At 42.1% G+C, this 13,913-nt stretch overlaps 1 protein-coding gene and 1 long non-coding RNA gene across 3 annotated transcripts in view; one reads left to right on the forward strand and one right to left on the reverse strand.

Moving 5' to 3' along the window:
- LOC309533933 overlaps window positions 1-13,913 on the forward strand; it is a 274,946-nt gene that overhangs the window by 15,648 nt on the left and 245,385 nt on the right. The window lies entirely within an intron of this gene.
- KIFAP3 (kinesin associated protein 3) overlaps window positions 12,524-13,913 on the reverse strand; it is a 73,299-nt gene continuing 71,909 nt past the window's right edge. For both annotated transcript variants that reach the window (XM_082225461.1, XM_082225460.1), the window contains exon 20: window positions 12,524-12,917. In XM_082225461.1, the coding sequence (XP_082081587.1) occupies window positions 12,809-12,917 (109 nt within the window). In that variant the 3' untranslated portion in view covers window positions 12,524-12,808. The remainder of the gene's footprint in view (window positions 12,918-13,913) is intronic.

The following is a 13,913-nucleotide window of genomic DNA, read 5'->3' on the forward strand; positions in this document are numbered from 1 at the left end:
CCGCTCCCGCACCGCCGCTTCTCCCGTCAAGGCGAGTTCGGAGGCGGACTTCCGGCCCGAGGAGCACCATAGAGTCTCCACTGCGGCCGTACAGAAGCGTTTCCCCACTTCGAGGCCAGGAGGCGGACTTCCGGCCCGAGGAGCACCATAGAGTCCACACCACAGCAGCAGCCGCGCAGAAGCGCTTCCGCGGAAAGCGGCCGCCAAGGAGGCCGCCATGTTGTGGAGGTGACGTACTTCCTGTCAGGTTGCAACAGGGCAACGGCGGCACGTAGCACGGGCTGATTGCGTCCGGTAGCAATACATAACCCGGGCTGATTGGTTCCGGCCAACCCCTTTCCCGGGGCCAATTTCGGGTTTTTAAATTTGTTTATTATTATCCCCTCCGCCCTGCTCATCCGTCTGTCCGTTATCCTAAAAGAAAAAGGAGAGCGGGCTTTTAGGAACTGGGGTGGCTAAAGAACTGGTGAAAGAACTGGTGCCGTGCTCTTTTCATTGCAATAATCTTCTTGTTATATATTTTTATTTTCTTATTTTTTAATTTTTTATTATTATTGTGTTTTTTATTTTATTTACAGTATTGGGTTTCTATACTGCCCTATACCTAGAGGTCTCAGGGCGGTTTGTAGAACAAGATCAACATAAAACCACTATGTGTATGTGTATCTGTGTGTGTTTGTGTATAAAGACAACAACCCAGCAACATCCCCCATTTCAAACGGGTTTAATATGTGGATGGTTTTGATTCTACTCATGTTTGAATTTTCACGGGTGTTTTCTGTGATTCTTGTTTTCTTTTAATTTTTATTTGCATTTTCAAAAGCAGGATCAGAGAGCATATTGAACAGCATATATACAAATACCATATGACTTCCCTTCCACCCTTTTTCTGGTTCCTTTTGTTTTTCTACTGCTCTGCGTAATCCACATCTTTTTAATCATTCAATTAATTATCTATTAAATACTCTTAATGTATTTCAACTCTGCTGGATTTACATAAGACCTGCTACGTATCTGTCTATACTGGTTCTTGAAATATTCAATAAACATTGTCCATTCCTCCTTATATTCCTTATTTTTGTTTTCTCTTATCCTGTTCGTCAGACCAGCCAGTTCAGCATATTCGAACATTTTGTAGCACCCTGCTTGTGGTTAACGCTTAGCTGGAATGAAATATTCAACGCAGCAACAGAGAAATTAAAAAAATAATTTATTTGTCAGACAAATAAATAAGAGGCACAGTGGTATATGGTTACCAAGCTCTGGCCTGGCCTCCTGCCATTATGGCCAGCACTTATATTCCCTTAATCCAGCCCCCTTTGCTCCTCCTGTGGCTACCTCTGTCCAATCAGCCTGGTTGGATTTCCTATTGGCTGATTGCTATAATTAATTCTAAGAGATACACCCATATCCTTCTGTCCTTATATGGAACACAAAGAGCTATATATTGTTTCATCTATAAATGACAAATAAGTAGTAATATATCTTACATGTGTCTCAACAAGGAATCTTAATTACCAGCTCACCTCTTGTCTTCCTTGCCCTCCAAAACAGATGGTTAATAATTTTAAAATTTTATCTTGAACAGATGTCAGAGACCTTGGGTTCATATTCTCATGCATCATCAATGAAATATCTCCTTTTGGAGGTCTTTAAACAAAGGTCTGACAGCCATCTGTTATGAGGGCTCGTTTGGCGTCTCTTGTCTGACAAGGGGGGCTAAATACAACTATATGAAATCTAGCATTTCTTAAATCCTTTGCATAATTACATTTAAGACAATATATTTAATACATAACATAGGTAGCCTTTTAAAAGGATAAACTTCCTCAAAGTAAAAAGGAAGAAACAGTTTACAGCCTCAAAATAAAATAGGAGAAAAAGCCTCTTCCCCTTTTCCCATGTGCCCTTGGCCTTTTGTCCTGTGGCTCAAGTTTAATGGTTTTATTTTACTTTACCCATTCCTAATTATGTTTGGTCTCTGCCCTTTTTATAACATGTAGGGTCAGTGTCCTCACTCTTTTTCCAGATAAATATTTTATTAGTTTTCTAAAAGTAAAGAAAAAAAGAATGAAATACTAAAGCATAAGAATAAAGAACAAGAATAACAACACAAGACAGATATACCATATATACAAATAAAAAGTTTTCCACCTGTCAAATTAACATAGTTGTTTCTTCCTGGACTTCCTTCAACCCGCCCGTAAATCTTCCGCAATAAAATTCTAAGATACACATTACCTAGTATGTATTGTCATTAGACATTCTTCTACCTCTATTTACCTTGGACAATACCTCTTCCTCTTTCACAGTGCTTCTCTGAATCCCCTTAACGTTATTTGACCTTCACTAAGATGCTCCAAGTAATCCACATATTTCCCCCAGTCCTTGACAAACTTTTGGTCTCTTAAATGTCTGATCTTTCCAGTCAATCTGTCCAAATCCGCGTAGTCTAGTAACTTCGATCTCCACTCCTCTATTGTTGGCATTTCCTTTTTTTTCCACTTCTGAGCAAGGACTATCCTTGCTGCTGTTACTGCATAATACATAAATTTGTGGTCTTTCTTCTTAATTTCATTCCCTAGTATTCCTAGCAGGAAAATTTCGGGTTTTTTGGTAAACGTATATTTTAGAACCTTTTTTAATTCAATATATACTTCCTCCCAATATTCTCTCACTCTCCTGCACTCCCACCACATGTGATAAAAAACACCCTCCTTCTCTTCACACTTCCAACATTTGCTGTCTACTTTGTACATTTTTGACAATTTCGCAGGTGTTATGTACCACCTGTAAAACATCTTCATGACGTTCTCTTTCACCGTCATACACGCGGTGAAATCCAGACCCTCTTTCCATACATTCTCCCAATCTTCAAATTGTATAGCGTGGCCCACATCATTGGCCCATCGGATCATTACTGTCTTAACTTCTTCGTCTGCCAAATTCCAATCCAGCAACATCTTATACATTCTAGATATTATTTTCACCTCGCTATTTATAATTTCCGTCTGGAATTTTGATTCTTTATCTGCGTACCCTCTATCTTTGGCCTCTTTTCTAAACATCTCGTTAACTTGGACATGGTGCAACCAGTCATACACGTACCCTTTAATCTGCTCATACGGTTTTAATTTCCATTTCCCATTCTCTTTCGTTAGCAGTTGTTCATATGTTGCCCAGTCTCCACTCATATTGATTTTCTTGAGGCTCATCACTTCAAGGGGTGAAAGCCAGTGTGGGATCTTAGGTTCTAGTATGTACTTATATCTTTCCCATACTTCGATAAGTGGGCCTCTAAAAATGTGATTTTCAAACCCCTTATGCATTTTCCTCTTACCACACCACAGATAGGCATGCCAGCCGAATCTGTTATTAAAACCCTCTAAATCGAGTAACTCCTTATTCTTTAGCTTGGCCCAATCTTTTATCCAGCAGAGACATACTGCCTCATAGTAGAGTCCCAAGTCCGGTAAGGCAAAGCCTCCCCTTTCCCTTCTATCTGTCAACAGTTTATATTTTATACGGGGTTTTTTGCCCTGCCATATAAATCTTGATAGTACTCTCTGCCATTCCTTGAACACTCTACTCCCCTTAATTATGGGAATGGTCTGAAATAAAAATAATACCCTCGGTAATACATTCATTTTAATAGTATTGATCCTTCCCCAAAGAGACAGTTTCAGTCTTCCCCATGCTTCCAGGTCTTTTCTTATTTCTCTCCACACTGGCTCATAATTATTTTTAAATAAGTCTATATTTTTAGGCGTAAGCCAAATCCCCAAATATTTTATTTTCTTAACCACCTGTATCTGTGACTGTTCTTGGATTATTTCTATTGTTCTTTGATCTATATTCTTTACCATCATCTTTGTTTTCCTCTTATTTAATTTAAAGCCTGCTATTTCTCCAAATATTAGGGACGCGGGTGGCGCTGTGGGCTAAAGCCTCAGCGCCTAGGGCTTGCCGATCGAAAGGTCGGCGGTTCGAATCCCCGCGGCGGGGTGCGCTCCCGCTGCTCGGTCCCAGCGCCTGCCCACCTAGCAGTTCGAAAGCACCCCCGGGGGCAAGTAGATAAATAGGTACCGCTTACCAGCGGGAAGGTAAACGGCGTTCCGTGTGCGGCTCTGGCTCGCCAGAGCAGCGTTGTCACGCTGGCCACGTGACCCGGAAGTGTCTGCGGACAGCGCTGGCCCCCGGCCAACAGATGTGAGATGGGCGCACAAACCCCAGAGTCTGTCAAGACTGGCCCGTTCCGGCAGGGGTACCTTTACCTTTACCTTTATTTCTCCAAATTGGTCTATTTCCTTTAGGATTTCTTCTATTGTAGTTATTGGGTCTTCCGTCATGATGACTAAATCGTCTGCAAATGCTTTGGTCTTATAAGCGTGTTGTCCAATTGTCACTCCTTTAATTTTCCCGTTTTGTCTGATTGAATTCAGAAGTACTTCCAATACCATTATGAACAGCAACGGGGAGAGTGGACATCCCTGTCGTGTTCCCTTCTGTATCTTTATTTCTTCTGTCACAATATTGTTTATGATCATTTTGGCCTTTTGATCTCTGTATATTGCGTTCACTCCATTAAAAAAATATCTGCCTACATCCAGGTGTTCTAAGTTCTTCATCATAAAGTCCCACGCCACGTTGTCGAACGCTTTTTCCGCGTCTACAAACATCATTATCGCCTGCTTATCGATTCTAACCGATAGGAATTCTAGCATATTAACTATATTTCTTATATTGTCCCTCATATTCCTGCCTGGAAGAAATCCGGCCTGGTCTTTGTGAATAATTTCCACCAATATGGACTTCAGTCTTCTTGCTAGAATACCTGAAAATATTTTGTAGTCCGTGTTCAACAACGAGATTGGCCTATAGTTGTTAACCTGGGTTAAATCTGTGTCCTGCTTCGGGATGAGAGTAATGAACGCCTCCTTCCAGGTCTCTGGGATTTCTCCTTTTCTTAAAGCATTATTCATAGTCTCCTTCAAAGGATTCACAAGTACGGATTTCATCTCTTTGTAGTAACTTGCTGTGAATCCATCGGGTCCCGGAGCCTTCCCTCTTTTTAGATCTTTAATTACCTCCTCTATCTCTTCTGTTTCAATTAACTTATTCAATCGTTGCTTCTTGTCAATTGGGATTTTCTGCACCATTTTCTCTTTCAGAAATCTTTCTATCTTCCTTGAGTTGTTTCTATCTTTCTTTTTGTAAAGGTTTCTATAGTAATCTAGAAACTCTTTCCTAATTCCTTTTGGATCAGTAACCTCTTCTCCCTCTATTATAATTCTATTTATTGTACTTTGTTCTTTTCTCTTCTTAATCTGCCACGCCAACCACTTTCCAGATTTATTTGAGAATTCGAAGCTCTTTTGTCTTAACTTTTTAACATTCCACTCTATCTCTCTATTTATTATCGCAGCAAATTGGGCTTGGAGAATTTTTATGTTTTCTTTTATTCTCTGAGAGTTGGGTTTTCGAATTAATTTTTGTTCACTATCCATAATCTGCCTTAAAATTTCCTCTTTTCCTTTCTCTCTGTTCCTATTTTTAATCGAATTCTGTTGGATAAAGTATCCTCTTATCACAGCTTTGCTGGCGTCCCAGACTACGTTAATGTTTGTACCTTTATCTCGATTATCCATGAAATATTCTGATAACTTTTTATGCGCATTTTCTACAATTCTTTGATCATTTAAGAGATAATGCTTTAGTCTCCATCTGAAAGTTCTTCTGTCATAGCTCTCCAGTTCCCATTCTATCGGGCTGTGATCAGAGATTACTCTCGGTTTTATTTCAACTTGTTTTACCCTAGGACAAAGTTCATTTGATATCCAGACCTGATCAATCCGTGACATCGAGTGATGTGGCTCGGAATGGAATGTATATTGCTTGTCCAATGGATGTCTGGGTCAGTGTCCTCACTCAGTCTGTAATTCCAGCTTTTACGACTTTGAGAATTGTTTTCTGCTATAAATCAAGGGGGGGGCCCTTTGTCTGGGAGGAAAACACTGTCAGTGTTTTCTTAAGCAGTTGGTCTGCCTGGCATGAAACTTTTGAAAATCTAAGCCCATTTAATTTAGGAACCTGATCAAGATATAAGCCAATATATGCCTTGATTAAAAATGCAGTCTATATTCAGATGCCACAATTTTACACTGCCATTCTTCCTTAGTGGGGACTAGACTTGTTTTCCACCTTTGTGCCAATAAGCTTCTAGCTGCAGCAGTGGTGTATAGTAGTAAACATTTATGTTTTGGGGGGACCTCTGTTGTTACCACCCTCAAGAGGAAAATCTCACATGTTTTGGGGAGATTTTTGAAAGTATCTTTTTCAATTCATTATATATAGTTTCCCAATATTCCTTAATTATTTTACAGGAATGCCACGTGAATAAAAATCCCTCCATTTCATTACACTTCCAACATACACCTTCTACACCTACACCTTTCAATCTGTAATCCTGCCCTGAGCACAACTCCCATCAGTTTGGGGGGGAGTATAAGAATTAATATTCTTATAAATGAATATATAAGAAGCCTGTCCTCAATCTACTGACAGCCCCGAAAAGACTCTCAGTGAATGTTCTGCAATTCTCAGAGAGGGCATCTCTGTCCCCATGACCGTGTATATTTTTATTACAATTATTTAGATTGTTACAGATCTACAGTAAGTTTTTTTGGGGGGTTGCAAGGGCGCACCCATAACTGCTAGAGCAGGCTTCCTCAACCTCAGCCCTCCAGATGTTTTGAGACTACAATTCCCATCATCCCTGACCACTGGACCTGCTTGCTAGGGATCATGGGAGTTGTAGGCCAAATACATCTGGAAGGCCAAGGTTGAGGAAGCCTGTGCTAGAATGAGGGGATGTTGCAAATGAATAAATGGTACAAATTGGAGTATTGAAGGAAAGGTGGCAGGTGTTAGATTTAGAACACAGGCTGGACCAGTTCTCCTGTTCAGAAGGTGACTGATAGCGATGCAGTTAAGGACACAAGGAAATAAAACTCCAGTGCAGGGCCATCTGAAGGCAGCCCTGTTTAGGGAAACTTTTAATGTTTAATGGATTACTGTATTTTAATATTTTGTTGGAAGCCGCCCAGAGTGGCTGGGGAAGCCTAGCCAGATGGGCGGGGTATAAAATCATCATCATCATCATCATCAATTGGCCATGTAGGTGCTGTCCTTCCCTTCCCTAGATGCGTGTTAGCAGAAGAACTGCGTTGGGAAGGGGAGGTCACATGAGGCATGACGTCCCACAAGAAAAAATGTGCCCTTTTTGGGGGGGGGGAACACTTCTGGATAAAGGGGGACAAGATGGCAAGTTGCTGCTTGGAGCAACAGTTCTTAGGAAGAAGTGCGGAAACCTGTGCCAAAGTTTTGCAGTTTTTTTGCAGCGGAAAACCCCGCATTTTGCAGCACCCCACAAAAGGAATAACTGATATATCAAACACGGGGTTCGTACTTAACAACTATGAACCCCAACATTTGGGATCCCCTGGAAACCAGGGCCAAAGTTTCGCAGTTATTTTGCAGTGAGTTTTTGTGGGGGGGGGGGTTGACAATTTTATTGAAGATTTTAAAGATATTGAGCACTGAAATCCAAACTCATTTATAAAAAGAGAATAGAAAGCTATATATCAAAAAGAAGAATAAAGAGAAAGAAAATATAAAATGCAATACTCATGATCCTTGCTATATAAAAAAGAGAAAGAGAAAAAAGAACAGAGGAAAATAGCTAAATTAATAGATAAATGGATAAAAAGAAGAACTCCTGCCTCTCTGACAATTATCTGTAACAACAATTATTCAAATAACTTGATGGTATCCGTTTAGGCGTTATTCAAATTTTAAAGGCACCAAGATTTAAATATTGTCTCTGTAGAGGTAAGAGGAATTCAATATATTTCCTGGATGCCTTCAGGGATCAAGAAAGCTCTTCAGTGGAAGGTCACCTGTAGGATTTGAATTATGTCAAGAAAAATGGAGACTGAGTGTATTACGAAGAATGTAAACTTACCAGACATATTTGGAAGTACTGATTTGCAAGTTCTCTTTCCCAAAGGGACAATCATAGAATCTTAGAGCTGGAAGGCACCCAGGGGTCATCTAGTCCAACCCTGTACAATGCCAGGAATCTCAACTAAAGCATCCATGACAGATGCTTCCAAGGAAACAGGGGCAATTTGCCAGCCCCAGCTAGCTCCAGCCCACCGGCCGGTAGCCGGGCGATCTCCGGTCCTTGGTTCAGCATGAAACAGCGACCCGCAGTTTCAGAAGCCTTCAGAAGCTGGAGCACGCTCCAATCAGCAGAGAAAATAACACTGCGCAAACAGAAGTGGCAGGAGACAGCTGTGAAAGTATATTTACAGGCAGTTTATTCAGCATATGTCAGGACAAAGGAAAAACATGTCTTCTCCCTTTCGTGTCCAAGAGCAAGCAGCAAAAGCAAAAGCTATACACACAAACGAAAATTCCCAGCAAGCTGTGCTGGAGTGTAAACAGACATGTGACATACAACAATCCACACATCTGTTTTAAGGTGGAACAGAACATCAGTATCCTAACACACCCAACCTCTACTTAAAAACCTCCAAGGAGGAAGAGTCAAGCACCTCTCGTGGGAGTCTGTTCCACTGCCGACAGCTCTTGCTGTCAGAAAGTTCTTCCTGATGTTTAGTCGGTATCTCCTTTCTTGCATTTTGAAGCCACTGAAGACTAGATATCCACCATGGAATAAATCAGGCAACTTTAGATTTAGCTTTAAAGATCTCAGCCAAGTACCCGGAAACAATCTTGGTTTCGGGAGTAGCATTTCTCAGCAAATACTGGATTACAGACTCTTTGCAAAACAACATTTTGAACTGTAAGGGAGTCACTAGGAGATTTCTGCGATGGGTGTAGAGAATTGAGCAATCCAAAATTATGTGATGTATCTGGTGTTTTCTTATTCCAGGGACGGAATCTGTTCTGGAAGGGGATTTTTTGAAACTTTTCAAACAATATAGATGATAGAGGAATGTATTTAGATGAGCTAGCATAAAAACTCTGCAATGGAGTTTCTAAATTATTAGGCATGACACCATGGTGGGGCTGCAATCCTAAATAAGCAGATGTGCTTAAAAAGGCTGGGAGGGGTAGAGTTTTTAGATTTCATGATCTAGCAGCCTCTGCCTGATGAGAGAGATTTGTGAGTCATCCAACAGAAGAAGGGAACCTATCGCAATCCCTATTTGCCTGAGTTTGAGGGTAGTATCAGAAAACCATGTAGAATTATGTGTATCTCTCAATAAAGAAGTAAGCTTTCCGTGTCTGTATTAAAAAGATTTTTTAGCCAATATTTGAAAGTCATAATCCAGCCCCTAGATTCTAGGAGATGCTGGCCTAACTCTGTACACATAAACTCTTGTGCGCTTGTCGCATTGCATATTAGTAATTTATAGACAATCAATCTTTCCTTTTAGTATCAGACACAAGCCCAGGTGAAGGATGCATTCTGTGTAGTGGGGCAACATGTAAGGGTGAGTAACGTTAATAATGCCACCAGCATCTGGAGAAAGCTAACATAAGCCGGGGCATTTTAATATAGTGTCAAAATACTACAGAAATTAATAAACCCTCCTGCTTCATATATTATGGGACTGAATCCAGGATCAGATTAAACCAGTCTAGCTGCTATTAAAATTTATTTCCATAGTTCCTTTCTGTGGGATTTGTGTGTTCATTCCCGATGCACATTGGGAAAACTGCTAGTAACCGCTCAACGGGTCTGAAGTGTGAGCCGCTGAGGTGAGAACCAAACAGTCAAGGCAGGTGGTCTGCGTGTGTCTAAGGCCCCCCAACTCAATTGCTTCAGCATTTTAACCAAAAAGCAACACAAACAGACAGCTTCTACAGTCATTAAAACAAATAGTTCTCCATTAAATGTAGTAAAAGGACTCTGGGGAGGTATTTCCTGGGAGTATTTTGGATAGCAAAATGAACATGGAAAGAAATTACCAGAGTGGGAGGTCTGGGGCTTTTCCCCCCCAGCACACATTTTTCATTTCGCCAAGTATGATCCTTGCTCCATACGATATGGAGACATTAGGAGGTGGTTTGCCAAGTCATTTTGAAGCTCAAATACGGGAGAAGTCAAAACGTCCATTGCAGTTTATAAAATGCAGTTCAGGATTAGTATCCTTTTGTCATATTTGTTGTTGTTTAGTCGTTTAGTCGTGTCCGACTCTTCGTGACCCCATGGACCAGAACACGCCAAGCACGCCTGTCTTCCACTGCCTCCCGCAATTTGGTCAGACTCATGTTTGTAGCTTCGAGAACACCGCCCAACCATCTCGTCCTCTGTCGTCCCCTTCTCCTTGTGCCCTTCATCTTTCCCAACATCAGGGTCTTTTCCAGGGAAAAGACATATTAGTGATATACAAAGTGCAGCATAGTTAAGAGAGACCTGGCACAAATGAAGGTGGAGGGTCTGTGTTTCTGTTATTGTCTAATATATACAGTGGTGCCTCGCAAGACAAAATTAATTCGTTCTGCAAATCTCTTCGTCTTGCGAGTTTTTCGTCTTGCGATGCACGGTTTCCCATAGGAATGCATTGAAAATCAATTAATGCGTTCCTAGGGAAACCGCCTTCAGACCAGGTCCGGGGACAGTCTGTCCCCGGACCTCTTCTGAAGGCTGGGGGGGGGGGCAAGGGCTTTTCTTCCCACCCCCAGCATTTTAAAAAACCCCGGGACAGCGGAGGACTTCTCCGCTGTCCGGGCGATCTTAAAATGCTGGCGGGCGGCATTTTAAAATCGCCCCGGGACAGCGGAGGACTTCTCCGCTGTCCGGGGCGATTTAAAAGCCCCTGGGAAGGCAGGCAGGGGGGACAAAGACTTTCGCCCCCCGCCCGCCTTCAGAAGGTGTTCCCGCCACGCCGCCCGGCTTCGGGGGCAGGTGTTCCCCCCCCCGCCCCCCGGCTTCGGAGGAGGTCCGAGGACAGTGGGGAAGACGCGCTGCGCTTCCCCGCTGTCCCGGATATTTCCCTATGGGCTGTCGTCTTGCGAAGCAAGCCCATAGGGAAATTCGTCTTGCGAAGCGCCTCCAAAACGGAAAACCCTTTCGTCTAGCGGGTTTTCCGTCTTGCGAGGCGTTTGTCTTGCGAGGTACCACTGTAGTCAGTCCTAATTTGCACACCATTATTCCATGCAGCATAGGCTGGGCTTCTTGGCAAAGCAGCTCCTTGCAACCTAAGTGTTCTCCTGGGGTGGCACTGATATATAATTAAGCAGAAAGATACACCTGTGCTTTGAAAGGCACATTCTGTCTAGAGCAGAGCCATCCAAACCGTGTGTCGCGACATCTTGGTGTGTTGGCTGCAGTGTGTAGGTCTCCCGCACAAACTCTCTCCTGGGGCTGGAAGGGGTTAGTTTAACCTCCAGTTTGCTAGTAAAACTGCATTACTATGTCATGAAATGATGCAAAACTGAATTACAGTGGTACCTCGGGTTAAGTACTTAATTCGTTCCAGAGGTCCGTTCTTAACCTGAAACTGTTCTTAACCTGAAGCACCACTTTAGCTAATGGGGCCTCCTGCTGCCGCCGCACCGCCAGAGCACAATTTCTGTTCTCATCCTGAAGCAAAGTTCTTAACCTGAGGTACTATTACTGGGTTAGCGGAGTCTGTAAACTGAAGCGTCTGTAACCTGAAGCATATGTAACCCAAGGTACCACTGTACTGTGTCGCGAAATGATGCATGTCCAAAAAGTGTGTCACCAACGTGAAAAGTTTGGAAAGCTCTGATCTATAGCAACAGTTTTCCTCTAGAACAGTGATGGCCAAACTTGGCCCTCCAGCTGTTTTGGGACTACAACTCCCATCATTCCTAGCTAACGGACCAGTCGTAAGGGATGATGGGAACTGTAGTCCCAAAACAGCTGGAGGGCCGAGTGTGGCCATCACTGCTCTAGAAGATGAATATGGAAAATGTGGAATTGTACTTTTACATCTCAGTTAATTAAGAATGTCACTATGGTCTGGATGCCTCACTTATGCTTGTACACATGTAAGTACAAGTTCCTCAGGAAACACACCTTGTACATAGAGGTAAATTAAGCACAGTTGCCCCAAAGAAGAGTAAAGTCAACATTTGGCATTCAGATGTATGCACTTTTTCGAAGTTTGCCCTATTGGTTTTCACCATTTTGACACCACTCCCTATATTCAAACAACACAGAGCAACATGTGCATAGGATTTCTCTTGCAGTTTGCAAGCAGCATGGTCACAAAAGTATATGCACACCTGTGTTATAACTATTCAATGACACTAATGCAACATATCACTTCTAGCAGGTGTACGAAGTGTGTCTCTGTTCGTAAAGTCTCATAGAAGGTGGCCAACCCTGGATTTAAGTTGTGGTATTCAGCCTTCTTCAAGGACATTTAAAAGGATAAATCAATTACTTTTTCAGAAGCTAGTTAAAATTATTGCTCATCAACTGTAGTAAGCTTCTTTAAAAACTCACAGAGCCTCAGTATTCAGTACCACGGTCTACAGGACCTGCATTTAATAGCAATTAAATTAGTTGCTTAATATACATAACAAGTGTTGATATTCCAGTTAATATATTTCAACATACAGCACAAACTGTACAAAAAGGGAGTCACAGAAAGACTAACATTTCTTTGCAACACATACGGAAGAAAATGCACCACAAAGACCCGTAAACAGTATAACCATGCACTAAGAAGACAGAGATAAGTCTTAATTTAACTACAGTTCAAGAATACGGGAAGGCAATAGTTTAATACAACAGGATGTTTTATCGGGCTCCAAAGGTGTAGTAGTACGGTTCATCCGGCCGATATCCGTAAGCAGTGGTGGGGCGGCTTGGGATACCCATGGGCTGGCCAAATCCATCCACAGCAACGCTATGCAGAAAAGAAAAACACCTGAGTTGACATTTGAAAACAGACCCTTGCAAACAGACATCACACAGTGCAAGGTCCCCTCTGACTTTTTCCAGAATGCAAAAATATATTGAAATGTACCTATTTGGTATCAAGTATATGCTGGGGTCTGAAGTCTCTGCCCTGTCTTAGAGAACTGGTTCTTATCAAATCAGCTGTCTCTCCAGCAAATTAAGGCTACTTGGGTGACCAGTGTAACATGGAAGCAGCAATTAACACAGGGGTAGCCAGAGTGCTTTGCATGGAAAATGTTGCCTTATACTCAATCAAATCGTTGGTCCATCATAGCCAAGTATTCACCATCATCTTATTTTATTGTTTATAGCCAATAGCCATCACATGGCAGTATGAGCACAAATCGCACAGCTGCAAAGCAAAAGACATTTCATGCACCGGACCAGGACAAATCTACAATGTCCAAAATGTAAAAGCATTCCTTCTGGTCAGTATCCCTGGGGTTTGGCACTTCCACTATCCGGAAATGTTGACCTTCTCTTTCTTGCCACTAGTGTAAATGGTGCCACCTTAGAGCTGATGCAATTATCAACATCTGCCAGCAGCCATTTAATTTTCATCTGGGCGACCTTCTAAGGCAGTGATGGCCAAACTTGGCTGTTTTGGGACTACAATTCCCATCACCACTGGTCTTGCTAGCTAGGGATGATGGGAGTTGTAGTCCCAAAAGAGCTGGAGGGCCAAGTTTGGCCATCACTGTTCTAAGGCAATCTGAAAAGGGGAGATAAATTTAGCTCTGAGTGAAACATACATTGGACAATATAAAATATAATGTACCAGATCCTCAATAAGCCCTGATCCACATGTACAGAGGTACTCTTTTACAGATCTGTTAGTAAATCTCCCATCCAGATATTCAGTAGGCATTGTCTGAAATCTGAGCTGAGTGAAAGATCGTATAACGGGGGGGGGAAATTAATTATCGCAGGTACATATAACCCT

The sequence above is a fragment of the Podarcis vaucheri genome (genome assembly GCF_965113315.1).
Source record: "Podarcis vaucheri genome assembly, chromosome: 6".
Taxonomy (NCBI): Eukaryota; Metazoa; Chordata; class Lepidosauria; order Squamata; family Lacertidae; genus Podarcis; species Podarcis vaucheri.